A 16,988-nucleotide genomic window follows, 5' to 3' on the forward strand; every position below is an offset into this window, starting at 1 on the left:
AGAGAGAGAGAGAGAAACATCAATGTGCGGTTGCTGGGGGTCATGGCCTACAACGCAGGCATGTACCCTGACTGGGAACCGAACCTGCGACACTTTGGTTCGCAGCCCACACTCAGTCCACTGAGCTACGCCAGCCAGGGCTTAAGCCTTTCATTCTTAATAGTAGGCCCCACATTGTTAAATGAGGGAAGCATAATATTGTAAACAATTGTGATCCAAATGGCTAGAGCCTTACCTTGAATTCTTCCAAAGAATCTCCACTGAACAGAAAATCTTCAGAAAAAGGAACCCTATAATTTGGGATGCCATTTTGTCAAAATTATTCTTCAAATTTGTAACCCAGTAGTTAAAACACGAAAACAAAAGGGGGTCTTGAATTACGTAGAAGCCCAGTACTATTTTTCTGAGAAAGTACTAGAAATGGAACTAAAACCTTTGAAGTGCTTTTAAAGCAGTTTTCATTTAAATTTTCTCTTCTTTTATTATAGTTGCTTCACCAGATGTCTCGTATATGCATAGTACCCTACATTTGAAATCTGAGAGTTAGTTACCTTTCACTCCATGCTCTTTTTATATCATGTCCAATCTTTCATAAAAGATTATGGAGTCAGGCTGACTGGGGTTGGAATCTTAGCTCTGTTACTTAAAACAATTAGACAAATCACTTCACCTCTCTGAGACTTGATTTTATCATCTGAAAACTGGGATAATAATACCTATCTTATAAACTTGTTTTGAAGGTTAAATGAAGTAATCACCTCACATGAGCTGGTGCATGTGACTTGCTGAGCATAATGACTGGTAGAAAATAGTGTGTGTGTGTGTGTGTGTGTGTGTGTGTGTGTGTGTGTGTGTACACACTAGTCACCTTTTCTCTCCATTCCAACTATAGATCCGGTAATGTATCACTTCACAGTTCAGTCACCACCCTGCTCCTCATACTTTCCTGGCCTCGGCTTTCTCCTGGTCAAGTCTGTTTTTCACCCAACGGTTATACGCATCAACTTTAAAGCACTCGTACTTATCCCCATCTTCTCCCAACTCATACAGCAGATCTCATCTGACCTACTCTTTTTCTCTTAACCCTATACTACCTTGAATTAGTTATTCCTCACTAACTTGTGTGCCTGTGTAAGGTAAACTTCTTGTCCTGCATTTCTTGTGTATCTCCATCCCCCACCAGGTCTTAGCCATCTTGTCCCACCAGTGCTCATTTTATAACCATCCTCTGTACTTATAAATCCCCAGTATTACTCTTACAGAAGTAATTCTTTAAAGTTGTCTTAGTGGAGACAAAACTCCTACTAAAGGCAACATCGAACAAGTTATTGATCCACAACAGCCCAGATCTAAGAATGATACATCCACTGAGTCATTCATTGATTCACTCAGCCCGTATTTCTCACACAGTACACTGTCAAGGTACTGGGACATAGCCACGCACAAGAGGGACAAAGTCCCTGCTCTCACAGAACATATATCCTCTAGATTATATGTAAAAACAAGGTTTTTTTGGAAGTGGTTTTGGCACTATTTATTCCCAACTGTGTGTGGTACAAGACAGAAAAATAAGAGCATATTACCAGTTTCTAAGGAAGGTGGACTGTTTTTGAACTCAATTACTTTTATAGACCTGTGTAGTATTGTAAAAAAAGACAAATTAAAGTCACTCCATACCAACTCAGTTTTCAGTGTGAATTATTTAATTTCATGGTATGTGTCTTAGTCAGTTTGGGTTGGTATAATAAATCACCATGGCCTTATCAACTTAAAGAACAAGCATTTATTTTTTGCAGTGCTGGGTGCTGGAAGTCCAAGATGAGGGTGTCCCCATAGTTAGGCTGTGGTGAGGACCTACGTCTGGGTTGCAGACAGCTCATTTCTCACTGTGTATCCTCACATGGCACAAAGAGAGAGCTCTCTCTGTTCTTGTTTGTTTATTTGTTTGTTTCTTTTTCAATAAAAGCATTAATCCCATTCTTGAGGGCTCCACCGTCATGACTTAATCACCTCCCCAGAGCCTCACCTCCTAACACCGTCACCTTGGAAGTAAAGTTTGTAGCACACAAATTTGGGGGAACCGCAAACATTCAGTCCAAAAACATGGTTGATCAGTCTGACCCAAAATATCAACTGATTCTGGTAGATGATTACAAGGCAGCCCAAAAGTCTAGCCTTAGCCTAAGGGATGACCTCATCCCCGAGGTGATCTCATCCAGCCACTTTGAAAAGCTGATGGAAATTTGCAGCAGCCTCCGTTAGAGATGCTGTTGCTGTCGCTGCGGTCAGAGGGCACACACGGGTCGTTTCATGCTCGGGTGGAACCACTGACGGTCACTGTGAGACCCCGTCAGCAGGGACCCACCCATCTCTCCTGTCCTTATGACAAGCACAAGATGCTCCTTATGAAGGTAAGGTCTTTGAAGTCAGGTCAGCTTTGGAGATGTTCTTTTTAGCATAATGCATTTGACATTGAATGATCTACTCTTACAGCGAAGAGTTAAAATTGAAGCACAAAAAGGACACCCACAGGAGCAAGAGAGGCGCCTGAGGCCTCTGCACGTCCTCCTCTTTTCCTTACACTTAATGATGAGGGTTTGTTTTTTTTTTTTTTTTTTTTTGCAGTTCCTTAGGGCCTCATATTAAAATATAAATATTTATGGGAGGGAAATTTTATGTTGTAGTATCTCAGGTGATGGCACACTATTGAGATCAAGGCCCCGCCAAGAAACTTTGAGGGCCGTCCACACAGGCTGTGTAGTTCACAGACTTTGTGCTCTATGATGCGAATGCTGAGTGGCTCAAGGAGAAGGGATTGGGGAAAATGACAGGTGTAAATGATGATTTTTTTTTTAAGTCAAGAAAGGAAGACATTTTTAGTGATGATAGAATACTAGAACTATCATAGCAGTGATCACTACCCCTGACCACCAACATGGAAACTGGCAATGATCGCTGATGGGATCCATGGTCAGAAAGGGGCTTCCACTGGTGGGTCTCAGAGCTTTTGGTGAGCAATTCTGAACTTCCATGGGGTGATGGATTTGCTATTTGGCTCCATTAAATGCTTCTGAGTGGTATGAGAAGCATTTTTACATGTTCACATCTATGAAGCAGGTATATATATATATATTTTTAATTTACTATAAAGAGAAAAGTAACTAAAGCAAAAAAGAAAGCTTAGCCACTCTACACATATAGATAGCATGGGAAATAGAGGAAAGGAGCCTTTGTAAGTCCAGCTCACCAACTTGATGAAGCCAGTATGATTTGTATAGAAATGTGGATCAGAGTGTCATACTCTTGTACCCCATTAGAGCATTAATCCTTTCTGTCCCATTACTGCCCCACAGGGGCCATGATAATAAATGTCTTAATATATGTAGAAATCTTATAGAAACCACAGGAACCAGACAACCAGAGGAATGTAAGAGAATGCATAGTAAATTGCCTCTAGGGCACCTGATTCCTTGTTGCCTTACAAGAGTTCAATGGCGAGCCACTCACTTGTCAAGGAGCTCTTTCCTCCCTCTGGTTTATCATGCTCGTAAGTGTCATTTTTATACCAATCATACGAGAAAGTGGAGTGTTTTCTGTATTACCTCCTGAGTCATACTATTTCTCTAGTCCTACACCAGACAGGTTTTTCTGGTTGTTATTCATGTACTTCATTTTGAAGCTTGTCTCCCCTTCATTATAGTGGATATGTTTGAAAGGTCGTGTCTAAATTGCCTGCATTTAAAAGCGTGGGAAAATTCTGCAAGCATTTAATTTAGACAATTATAAATATATGCATATACTAGGAGGCTGAGATTTACATAAGAGCAACAAGAAATTTTTCTTCTGCTGCCTTGCCACAGGTAAAGAATGATCCCTTTTCCTTTCAAGGAAGGGAGTTGGTTTTGAAAGTCAGTTGTAGCATGGTTGGAAGTCTGACATGGGCCATAGAGTATTTCCTTCAAAGTGACAGAGAATTGGACAGAGTAGAAAGGGAAATGAAATAATCCTACAGAAACTCGAGACATCAGTTTCCTCCACCCACAAGAAGATTTTTAAAACACAAATATATTCTTTGACTTTGCCAGAATATACAAATTGCAAACCATACTAGAAAAATTAATTCTCTTTAGGTACGTCTGGATATTCTATTACTGGATATCTCTGGAGTAGTATATAATGTACTGAAGCAGGAGTGCACTATCTGCCTGAGAATCAGTGAGTTTTCTTACGAGTATCTTTGGTGAGGATTTGGGTTATTAAGCTCAGGCCCTGGGAACTCAGGAACATAAAGTCTCCAGAGGAAATAATGACCTGGAACTCACATGCCAGAGACCCCGGGGTTCCCAGTACCAAAAGGTTCATTGTCACATACTTCTTCCTTTACTCTGGTTAAAGGGCATCTTAATGCCCCTCATGTTGCTGTTAGTACCCTTCCTGAGAAATAGTTCTAAACTTCATGACCACTTGTCACCCCTGGGTTTTGGGGAGGCATAGACATACACTGAACACCTAGTTTCTTCCATCAGCACTGTCATCGCCTCGAATTTTAAACATGAAATGACTTCTGCTCCAAAGCTATTGTTCTTATGGTAACTTTGAAAAATGCTTGTCATTAAGCTAGAATAATGAAATGATGTCAAGCCAAGTCTGCCTTAATTTTTGCCTTTAGAAACCTGAAGTCAGTAACATGAAAAAAAGTGTCTCTTCCCATAGGAGAGAAAATGCAACACAACAGATCGAATTATTTTCCAAGTTGAAAAAGGATTTATTGGATAATAATTTAATAACATGCAAGAACCTGAAACTTAATGGAAATACAATATGGATTTCTCCTTTAATTTTCTTCTAAAAATTATTTAGTAATATTCGTATTTCTCTTCAATTTCCCATCTTGCATTACTTGCTATTAGTAAATAATTAAATAACCAAGTTCATTCACAAAAGACTTTCCTAAAAGCTTATTTACTTTGAACACAGTAATTATAGCTGCCAATCACCCAGCTTGTTTCCCGACCCCTCACCTCAGGGTCATGCAGCCCATGACCACCTCCCAGCTGCGTCTCTTTCTCCTGTTTTCACCATATTCTTTGGTCATAAGAACCTCTTTCAGCTCCTCCAATGCATAAAATTCATTGTCAAGTCCAAACCTCCTTCACTTTTACCATTCACTATGTCCACATTGCATTCTCTCCTTCTTTCATACCCTCTCAAGCATTCATGAGATCTGAAGCTTTTCTTGTCACTTGGAAAACATCTCTCTGACTCCATATCTGATTGCTGTTCCTGTCAGAGGTGCTTGCACAGGTGCCAGAACTTTTTCCAATCTTACCATTTCACTTCATGTTGTTACTTTTAGGTTCCTCCTTCCCCCTACTCCAGGTGATAAACTAATTTCATTCAAGAAATGTGCGAACACAGAACAGGCGGCATAGTTTTCCCATTTGATCTTATCCTGCCTCAGAATGAATATATATGTGTATACATACATACACACACACATATATGTGTATATATACACATGTATATATACAAACATATACATATATATACACACAGATATACATATATATTCCAAAGTTTAGAAATGATTTAACTATATATGCTTTATACATGTTTATATAATATGCTTTATATATATTTTAGATATATAAAACATATATTTATATATAAAGCATACTATATATTTTATTTATATATAGTATATATAAAATGTATAAGTATTATATATTAAAGTGTATATTTTAATATAATATATAATAAATTATATTTAATTTATATATGATATATAATAAATTATATATACTTTATACTATATAAAATATATATATTCCAAATTTTAGAAATGCTTTAACTGTTGCTCTTAGGTTAATATTCAAAATGCTCAGCCTTACCTGCTGGGCTCTCCATGAGCTGGGCTTTTCCTGTCATTTCCTGCCACTCTTGCCCTTCACTCCTCTCTGTCAGCCACACTGTCTTCTTGTGGTGTTTCCGAGAGTTCATGCTACTTTCTACCTGCAGGAAGCATCTTTCCACCTTTATCACAAACATTTCCCCTACTAAGAACACAGTCTACTGCTCACCTCTCCCTTTTACCTGGGAAAGTTTGATTCATCCCTCAGGTTTCTGAAGTTGACATAGACAAACCCCACATATGTGTACAATGCTCAAGCTCATTGGGTCATCTGGGTCATCCTCACATTTACACTGCAGTAAACCTTTTGTTTGTAGCACATTTTATAGCCTTATTCAACTATTATTTAGGTAGTTATGTCTGTAATATGTATTTCCAAACTGGACTATAAGTTCCAAGGGGCAGTGACTATGGCTGGCTTTCTCCTGTATTCCATTTGCTGTGAATCTGTCTACACTGGCTTGTAGCATGTGTGGGAACAGTGAATGATCAAGTTAGGAAAATATGCAAGGATTAGGAAATAAGGCAAAACAAGGATGTAGAGCCAGATTAGAAAAGACCTTAATTACCATATCAAAGAATTTATATTTTATCCTAGAGACAATGAAGAATCATGAGTTGTGGGTAAGCTGAGGTGATCTACACTGTGTTTTAAAGACTGCATCTGGCAGCAGGTTATATGGCTGACATGGTAGAGACGGGAAACCAAGAGACTATTGTAGTAGATTATCAGAATGACTGCACACACCTTCAATCCTCACCTGCACAGCCCCTAGGCAGTGTGACTTTGCTATTCTTCCTGTCTCAAACCTTTACATTTGAGTTTGACCACAGGAAGTCCATAGAATTTACTTCACAGGCTTTAAAGTTTACAGCGAGGTCATTCAGATAAATTGTCAGGTTAATTGTTGCCTTTCCCCAAAATATTCTTACTTTCAGAAACCTACTGTAAACACGACCATGCCATTTTCATCTGAATCTCATTCTTTAGAGCAAGTCCCATGCAGGTAACAGTATTTGATGATTATTTTATTCACCTCCATTGTCAAAGAGCTTCAGTAACTCTAAAATCATGTCGACTTTATGAAATTGAATCTAACCCTGGTTTTTGTAATACCTGTTTGTGAGTCTCTCATGGAAGTGCAATATCAATCTTGATAATATCTGATTCTTGTACTTACAGAACCTTGAGTACTTTCCATAAAACACACATATACTCCCTTATACCTAAACACACAGTAAGTCTCTGAAGGACACTGCTGCCTTAAAATGCTTCTGTATTTCTTTTCAATGGAGCATATAGAACACCTTTACCCCACACATTATAGGATTAATCTTTGAAAACGTCATCTTCTTCAAGCAGGTGCAAACACTTGTCTACCCTGAGGGAAAGACCGGCCAATGAAAGGTAATTCTTGTTAACTTACTCTCCTGCAGACATAATTGGGGAAGATGCTTTCCAGAGCATCTAACTTGCACTGAATTTAACTCTTTCTCACATGACTGATTTTAATCATAAGCCACCTCTAATACTTCATAAACACATTGCTTGGGACAGCTGTGAAATAGTTATGCAAAGTCATTAGACTACAGAATTTCTCCTAAGCGCTAGCATCTGTACCCCCTGGCATTTGCCAGTAGTAATCCCCTTCCTTTCTTGAGAAATCACTTACCCCCATATCCTAGTCCTTATGTAAAGAGTCAAAAAGTAAATATACTAATACTAGCCAGCAGTAAATAAATGTTTCCAGGGGTGGGCAAAGGTAGGGGTACAGCTGTGAAACACAGTTTATTCTTTTATTATTATTTATTATTCTATTATTTTCCATACAAACAATGGTAAATCTACTTTTGCCCACCCCTGTATTCCTTTCTCAGACATAGACTCTTATGAAAATGAAATCCAAAGGAAGAGACCTTATATGTTTTTCAATCAAATTTATCACTGTCTGCCTTTTAGAACTGTCTATAAATTTTGTTTTTACATCTCTTCACTTTCTTTCAAAGATAAAGTAGATCTGAAACAAGTATTTGAATAAGCAGGTGTGTTTACCGTGATATCATAAATTTCTGCCTAGTTAGTAGCCTGCAGGGCTCCGTCAGTGCTACTACATGCTGATGAATGTCCAGGGAAGCCCTGCACCATCAGGTGAGGACTCATTACCCATCGCGTAGTCCAATTCTGTGATGTGATAGGTAGGCTAGGGTGAATGTGTGCTTTTTTCCACCAGTATACTGTGGAAAAGTGCAGAAAGCAAGCCACAAACTTCAGGAAGGTATTTTATGCAAGAGCTCATTTCCATTCCCTTTTCCTCTACCCAAAGCTCACTTTTTGTGCACAGGAATAATAGTAACCACGTTGTAAAAAAAAAAGAGAGAGAGATGATGCCTAAGCCGAACAGTGGTTTATCTGCTCCGATGATGAAGATGTAAACAACTCAGACTGCTAAGCCAGCTGTGTACTCTGAAGTGCTGGGTATGATCCAAAAGTGATGGGCCGTGAGTACTCATAGCAACAGTGTAGGAAAATGACTGTATTAGAACTCTTTCCTGTTTGTTCTTTTTTTCAGAGTGTCCTGCTAACTCTTTGAGAAAGCAGTTCACTTTTGGCACATGAGCGTCTGTTAGGGCTTTTCTACTTGTTCAGGTCATGGCGACACAGCTGCATCGGGATGAGGTGGAATTCTGCTATCACAGAACATTTCCAATCTGGCTTTGAATGATGTCTCTGTTATATACGAGACTTCTAAGTCAGTGACTGCAGGGAACCACACTTCTTCATCTATTTAGTGAAATAATTAAATATTGCTAAAATAATGTATATAAAGTTCTTGGCCAGTAGCAGGGGCTCAACTATGGTTATTACTATGTTTTCACTATACACATAATTCCATGCCACTTTACTTTTCAAAGTTGGACATTGAATTCCATAAAAATGATTCTATGCCCCCAGCAGATTCCTTGACATTCTTCATGTCATCAAGTCAATTTATTGAAATCTGAAAAAAGCACTTTGTCCTTCTCAAGAAAATGAGCATCCTGAGTTTTCCAGGACATTAGCTTGAACTAAATTGTTTTGATGTTGCTTGCATCCAGTCAGAAGCATTGACACATTCCTGCAAATTGATTTTAGATTTTAAGTTTCAAGGGCTATTTAGTTTACTTTATCAAAACATAATGAATACATAGCACGTACATGAAGGTCAAAGGTTGAGATGACAACCACCACCACCACCACAAGGACCTGGTTCCACCTCCTGAGTCCTGGTGTTTCTAGTTAAGGGAACTACAGCGCAGCGTGAGTTCCATGGCGGAGGCAGTTCCTGGAAACAGAGATAGTGGAGCTTTTCATTCCCTGTGGGATGGGCGAGTTTTTGAGAAAAATTATAGACAGGTGACATTTTATCAGCTTTTAAAGACTGACCAGGAATGTCTTATTTGGCTATAATAGAAGAGTATTCCTGGTGGAAGGAATAGCTAGAACAAGAGAAGAAAGGACTGATAACTCATAGCTATTTACAAAGTGGCTGTGGACCTGGTCTGTATGTTTTTGGATGGGGTGTATGGCAAGGGCATTCTTCAAATAGAGAGTTTTTTTGTAAAACTGAAATATTACTTTCCGAATCTCAATGATCTTATTTTTTCTTTGTTGCATAGCATGAGAAGATTCATGATATCCCCTGGCTGGATTGTGTGTGTGTGTGTGTGTGTGTGTGTGTGTGTGTGTGTGTGTGATATCTTTAAACTTATTTGGACTTTTTTTCAAATAAAAGAGTATTATTCCTTTGCTTTTCCTATGATTTAAAAAACAATCACTGCAGTGTGCTACTATACTTCAATTAAGGTAGATGTAAATTTTATAAGCCATATTTCACAAAGGCAATATAAATTGTACAAAAATAATAAATAAGATCTAGAAAACATCTACTGATCTTGACTCATATAGAAGTGTACACAAGCAAACTTGTAAAAGGCTGTCTACCTAAATAACGTGTGACTGATAATATCACATTATACACTAAAGAAGCATTCTCTCTGCTCACTTTGTAAGAGTTGTCTGGGTAAACCTGACTGTTCTTCCTCACATGGCGAAGCACTAAATCGGCAGGTGGATGCACGGAGCCATTCAACAGTCATATTGTGGGGGTGAAGACACTCTTAAACAAAACGTGCTGGAAGTTCTCTGCCATTTTCTTTGAGTATATTCGCTGGATGAAACATCTTCATGCTTCAGAACAGGGCTATGTGTATGTGCTCAGTAATTCAAACACTTTCAATGATTTGTATCAGACTTGAACTGGAATGTATTATCTATGCATACATGATGCTATTATTGCAACAGGAATATTACAATTTAACAAATAGTGAGTGCTGAACTGTCTGTATCCTGGCTCTCCTGTGTGACCATATCAAGTATTGTAGAAGCACTGAGCTGGAATTACAGGGAGCTGAGTCTGGCAGGGGGTGTAGCTCTTCATTGTGTGAAACAAACTGGGCTGCAGGGAGGTTCAGCCTAGAGTTTTGACCTTTTTGTGTTCTTTCTTTATTCACATGAGGTATCATACACAGAGGCATTTGTGTAACTGAGTGTGTGTGTGTGTGTGTGTGTTATAGCCTGCTCCATTCTAAAAATACTTGGAGGTTGTTTGAGTTATATGTGTAAAGCAGAACAATCTACTGTATTCTGTTAAGTTAATTGAGCAAGGGGGCCAGTGGACTGAGACGGCTCCAAGGCAGCGGCAGCCTATGGAAGCAAACCCAAGTCTCAGCCTGTAAATGCATTGAAGTTATGAAATCAAAACCTAAAGACCACCAGTCACAAACAGCCAACTAGGTTTGAGGCTCTATCCATCAATAATCTCCTGACTTTGCTTCCCTGTTTTCTCTATAAAAGTCTGCCTGATCACTTTGTAAGTTATATAAATGTCTAATTACTATGTTGTACACGTGAAACTCATATAATGTCATTATGTCCACTGTAATTGAAAAAAAATTTTAATTTAAAAGTCTCTCCTGAGTTCCTGTCATTGGAACTCCTAATCACTGCCGGTTTGGCACCACCCAAATGCAGTCAATAAATGGTCAAAGAAACATTTAAAATGGTTTGTATGCCTCAGTTTGTCTTTTAACAGTTCAGTATGTTTAAAAATGTAAAATTCTCAGAAAAATTTAAAAGTTAAGAGTCCTCTCTGTTTCCTCCATTAGATGTTAAGAAGAAGGCTGGCTTTATCACTCCGGTGCCGGGGGGTGTGGGGCCCATGACGGTGGCGATGCTTCTGAAGAACACCCTCCTGGCCGCTCAGAGAGCCGTTTACTAGACCACAGGGAAGAACACAGCAAGTGGAAGTTATGCTGTTTATTTATTTGTCAAAGGGGAAAAAACCTTTATATTTTACTACAAAGCTATTTATTTCTGCATTATTTATTTTTTCATGGATGGAATCATTGTGGATGAGAGGATTCATGTAACTTTATACATTTCCTGCTAACAGATTTTGAGTTTTAGGGGAAAAAAAACAATTCCAATGAAAACTTTGGTAATAGTTGTTTACTTTGTGAATAATATTTGTTCATAATGTTAAAACCAGTAAAGGGCTCATAATAATATATTTTTGACACAATTAAATATTACACACTGTATGTTTTCAACAAATGTTTGTCAGCCAAATGGGCACCCATGTAAAATGTAATTTATGTTTTACCATAAACATACTCCATTTTTATATATTTTATGTTCTATACATATACTTAAGAAGAACTAACTTGCTAAAAGAAAGATAAAATATAAAAAATTAAAATCTTGATCTTATGTGTCCCCCAAATTTATCCCATGAGGCATCCTAATAAGAAATGATGTTCCATTCAAGGAAAGAAAAATATATAAGGAAGACAAAAAATACAGTACTGCATAGTGATTATTTAAAATTATAAAGGACTACTTATCATCATAAAAATGTAATAAGAATGTATTAGGTTTACATGTAATTTTTTTTTTGTTCTATAATACAATGTGGATAGTTCTTTGAGGAATATTGGAAATTTCAAAGCAAACAAATACATAAAACAAAACTAAGGTAGCCTTTTCCTACAACTATCAGGAAAATATATGACATAGTATGAGTGAGTCCTTTTTTAAAGAATTGTTATGTTTTTTAAAAAATTTGAAAATCTAATGGGAAAACACACTTATGATGCTCCAATACTAAACATGAAGATATGACTAAAAATCCACTGTTGTTCTTGCCCACAGTTCTTCCCTCTTCTCTTATAGCATTTGGTTCTCAAAGTAGATGCCTTGTTTCTAACACAATTTATATTAAGAAATACATGTGACTCTCAGTTGAAGGGTATTTTGAAATGGCTCTAGCTACATAAATATATTGTTTTCATACCTAAATCCCAGTATATGTATGTACCAATAATGATTCTTACCCAATGCATGTCTTTAACAGTCTGTATGCTTTATCATTTATGTGAAAATAGACTAGATGTTTATGATTAATAGCATTTCAACTGTATAATAAAAGCAATTTGAATAAGAATACCTGTCTTGTTTTTTCCTTAAGATATCTGTAAGTTTCTTTGTTTATATGCTTGTACCTATTACAGTATGCTGGGAAATGTATACATTTTTCAAACATGAAAGAAAAGGTTCTATAGCCCATCCCACAGTCAGCCAGGGGTGTCCAACCCTTTGGTGTCTCTGGGCCACACTGGAAAAAAAGAGTTGTCTTGGGCCACACATTAAATACACAAACACTTAACAAAAACTGATGAGGAAAAATAAAAGGTTTTAAGTAAATTTACGATTTTGTGTTGGGACGCATTCATAACCATCCTGGGCCATATGCGGCCCACAGGCCACGGGCTGGACACCCCCAGTAGACCATCTTTGTCTGATAACCCCAACAGAAGTGTAAGTTCAAAACTCCCAAACAAACATTTCAGAAAAGTCCTCTTTAATTTTTAAGGGCCATAAATTCCCAAAACAAACAAAATGAACCAAAATGCATACACACAGAAAAGGTGGTCTGTCCTTTGAGCCCACCCTGCTCCCCTCCCAAAATGCAGGAGGGAGAGGTTGTTCATTATAGTATAGGTTTCTGCTCCTTTGCTAGGCTAAAATTCAAGAGCAAGTCTTTCTAAAAAGTAACTAAAACAATGTAAAAGAAAAATTATTTTAACATTTGTTAAAAATGGTAAAAAATACTAATTCAAGATTATTGCAATAGAATCAAGACTACTGCAATAGAAAAGATTGAACTCAACTCCCAATACAGCAAAGACAGTTGAGGATTTATAGCCACTGAGCAGAGTCAGTGGGTCAGTGGATGGAAGATTACTAAGAGGAACTTGATTAGATATCAAGGGTAGGGTGATTCTTGCTAAACTATTTTACTACAATTCTTGCTAAAAAGCAGGCCAATGACTTATGATATCAAGGGTGGGGAATGGGAAACTTGATCTGATATGGGATGGGGGTCCATCAACTGACTTAGCTGGATTCTTTTCTAAAAGGAGGCTGAGCAGGCCGAGTTGAGACTATTCAAGAAGAGGACTCACAGGAACTTGACTAGGGTTTGGTCAAGGAGGAAGCCTTTTTCAACACATAAAGGAGATAAAGTTGGTTTGTTGGTATCATGACTTTATTTACAAATATTTGCAGTCCATAAAATGTAGACATGATAACCTTGTGCAGGAGCTTTGGAAAAGTAAACTTGCTTCTCCTAAAAGTATCTGTAAAAAGGATCCTACAGAATGAATGGACCCTGAACAATAATACAAAGATACGGAGGTGAGAGTGAGTTTAGTAAATGTGAAAGCAACGGTTACAGTCACACTAAAATGAAGAGTGTGTGGAAATACAACTGGCTAAATATGTGGAAATAGATTAGGGAAAGCTTGAATAAATTAAACAAACCAAATGGAGTGAGTTATGAGAACTGTAATTAGAGCCTGGGAAATGTTTTCACTGATTAACAAAATGAAGTTAAGGGGAGATGATTTTGGATAAAAGATAATATGTTCAGTTTAAGATATGTTGAGTTTGAGGTGATGACAATATATAAATAAAAGCCCTGATATAATAGTAGTCTAGAAAGAGAAAAGGGATTATGGTTAATGATGGAAATTTAGGACTCACCAGCACGTATTAACCACTAAATTCCTTGTCTTTTTTAAAAATATATTTTATTTTATTTTTCTATTTTAATTGTTGTTCAAGTACAGCTTTCTGCCCTTTACTCCCATCCCAACCCACCCCCCCGAGCCCTCCTCACCACCCTCCCATTCCGCCCCCCCCACTTATTTTTGTCCGTGTGTCCTTTATACTTGTTCCTGTAAGCCCTTCCCCTTAAGACTAAACTTTCAGGGATCATTTCTATAGTTCGTTATTAAATTTCTTGTTTTATTGATGGTTATACACACCCTGTGTTCTCTACACTCATTCACTAGTTACAGTTATCCTTAAGTGAGGGCCTATCAGCTACTAAATGCTTTACTTTCTTTTTGTTATTGACAATCCCCATTTGATATATGAGAAAATTTACTTTTGGGGTGATTAAAATTTCATCCAAGGCCAAAAAGGTAATGAAGGTGGCACTGGAATTCAGAACAAGTCTGTTGGGATGATGGGAGCCAGAACCCACTCTCTTTTCACTACACCATTTTGGTGGCCCCTCCCCCACCAAAAATCCTTTCTCTTATCACTCTATGTCTAATTTCTACTTGTTATTTAGGATTCTCTTCAAATGAAACATATGGAAACTGCCATGAGAGTTTAAGTTCCACCCCTGAACTCACATAGTTATGCATACAGACATAGAAGTTATTAGTTCCTACTCAGAACTGTAGTTATATAAGTATTTTCCTTATCTCCCTTTAGTTCCTTCCATCCACACATGATTTGTCTATTCATCCTGCAAACATCATAACACTTAGCTCAGTGTCATGAATGATGCAGGCTTTCAACACTTTATAAATGAATAAATAAGTGAATGACAACTGAATCCTTAAGAATTACAAAATAAGTTTAGAGAGATTTAAGCAAAGGACTGATGACCATTTCCTGACAATATCCAGCAACAAATTTTGGTTGAATTAGTGAAACAGCAAGAAAAAAAAGAAAGGAAAGGAAGTAAGTAAAGAGAAGAAGAAAGAGGAAAGGGAGGGGAGGGGAGGGGAGGGGAGGGGAGGGAGGGAGGGAGGGGAGGGAGGGGGAGGGAGGGGAGGGGGGAAGAAGAATGAAGACACTTGCAGAGATGCTGATAACTAGAGAAGTGAGATGAATAAATTAAGAAGACCGGAGAAATGGTGGGAGAGAAAAATGATGGTAGAGTGTTGTACTCTTAGCCTTCTCCTTTCTGCAACCTTCTCTAACGTATATCAAGAACGAATAAAAATATCAATGAGGCTACCTTACAAAACCCATCTCTCCCATTCTTCTGGGTTGGGGAAAGGACTGCCTGATGAGAGGACTGAAGAAGTGAAGGTAGGAGTCTCTCCCACCGAGAATTTAAGTGGGATTCATCACTATGAGTTCTAGAGGAAAAGAAGCATGTGGGATGACTGAGAGCAATTTTCTTCTATAAACCGTAAGCTGAAGTTTCTTTATTGTGTGGCCCAGCTCACCAGAAGAGGGAACCATCTGGAGAGACAACAATCCATTTCTTTAAGCCCAAATGTGTGCAAAAGACACAGTTCATTTGATATTTAGACTCTAAGGATAAACATAATTTATTTACAGCTTGATTTTAGGAGATAACTAAGAGAATTCTTCTGAGAGCGGTGTGCCACCTCCTACCAAATGACACAGGCGGGGGATGGAAAGGGCATGTGTCTGGATATTAACCACGGGTTCAAGTGCTGGCTCTGGGGCCTGTCCTTTGGCAAGTCACTTACCTCTTTTGAGCCTTCATTCCTTATTTGTCATATGAGAGTGAAAATAAAGCCTGTCATTAATTTCTTTTAACTTAAGACAGATTACTGAGTAAATACAATACAACAGGTGCTGGAATTGTTGGGGCCAGGATTACTGAAGAAAGAATTGAGATGTGCATGAAAATCTCTTGTAAAATGTTAAGCACTCTTGTTATCGGACAGGGGCCTGCCCCTGAGAAGGTCTGCCTAGGGCCAGCTGGTAGTGTTTGGGTTCTTAACTTTATGTAGGAAAGATTTCACAACTTGAGCCCAAATGACTTATGATGGTACATTTATTAAAGCAACAGGGAAGGGCTTAACATCAAACAAGTGACAGGAGAGAGCCTAGGCTGGGCTGCCTTAGCTCACTGAGAAGTCAGAGAAAAGGGGGCCTTGGGTGCAGGTTCAGGGAGTTAGCCTGGCGTGAGCTGCAGCTGCCCATTTGCTCCCCTGGTTGCAAATATTGTGGGGACCCTTAGAGTCCAGGAGGGGGAAGGGTTGTGTGCCTATGGGGAACAAGAGGGGAAAGAAGAGGGGGCAAGGAAAAGTGAGGGCTGCCTCCCAGAAGGAGAGAATGCAGTGGGTCCTTTGTCTTGAGGCTCTTACTTTTCCCTTGCAGGTGGGAATTTTAGGGGAAGTCTCAGGGGAGGGTTTCAGCAGAATTATCAGTTTTCTAGGTGTGCTTTTTCAGGGTCTTGGCCTCCAATGACTGGTCAGTGCTGGGGCGGAAAGTCCTTAGTCATTGCAGCTGGGCCAGGTGTCACCTCCCTGGTTTTGTTGTCTTTCTGGGCCTGGAGCTGAAATACAACTGAGGCCTACATGCTGTCTCTAGGGAGGTGACCTTCTGTAGCTGGCTGTGAATTGCTTGCTCATTTTGCTCAGCTGTTTCAGTTTCTCTGTTCCACTTGTCCCGGCTTACTGGCCTGTCTCATTATGAAAGCACCAATTAATAATTATTACAAAGATGGTTGTTGTATTTCCATGCACCAGTCTTAGAAATAAAGATATTTGACATTAGTCCTAGCTTTCTCCTCTAAGAACTGCAATGGGTTGTGAGGGTGTATTTTATCCTTTGTAAATGATTCCTTAGATTCTCACCAATGGTGCGGAAGATGATTTGACTTATAATTCAAATATTATTTGCTTGGGAGAAATATCA

The 16,988-nt window shown here is 38.5% G+C and overlaps 1 protein-coding gene and 1 pseudogene across 2 annotated transcripts in view; both read left to right on the top strand.

The window, feature by feature from the left end:
• The window catches only part of MTHFD2L (methylenetetrahydrofolate dehydrogenase (NADP+ dependent) 2 like), a 97,602-nt gene extending 85,183 nt beyond the window's left edge, over nucleotides 1–12,419 (top strand). For both annotated transcript variants that reach the window (XM_045857904.1, XM_045857905.1), the window contains exon 8: nucleotides 11,117–12,419. In XM_045857904.1, coding sequence (XP_045713860.1) covers nucleotides 11,117–11,229 — 113 coding nt within the window. In that variant the 3' untranslated portion in view covers nucleotides 11,230–12,419. The remainder of the gene's footprint in view (nucleotides 1–11,116) is intronic.
• Nucleotides 12,420–14,266: 1,847 nt separating this feature from the next.
• Nucleotides 14,267–14,388, top strand: LOC123831367 (annotated as a pseudogene).
• Nucleotides 14,389–16,988: the final 2,600 nt, after the last annotated feature.

This window comes from Phyllostomus hastatus, unplaced genomic scaffold (genome assembly GCF_019186645.2).
Source record: "Phyllostomus hastatus isolate PE091 unplaced genomic scaffold, TTU_PhHast_1.1 phas_scaffold_1674, whole genome shotgun sequence".
Classification (NCBI taxonomy): Eukaryota; Metazoa; Chordata; class Mammalia; order Chiroptera; family Phyllostomidae; genus Phyllostomus; species Phyllostomus hastatus.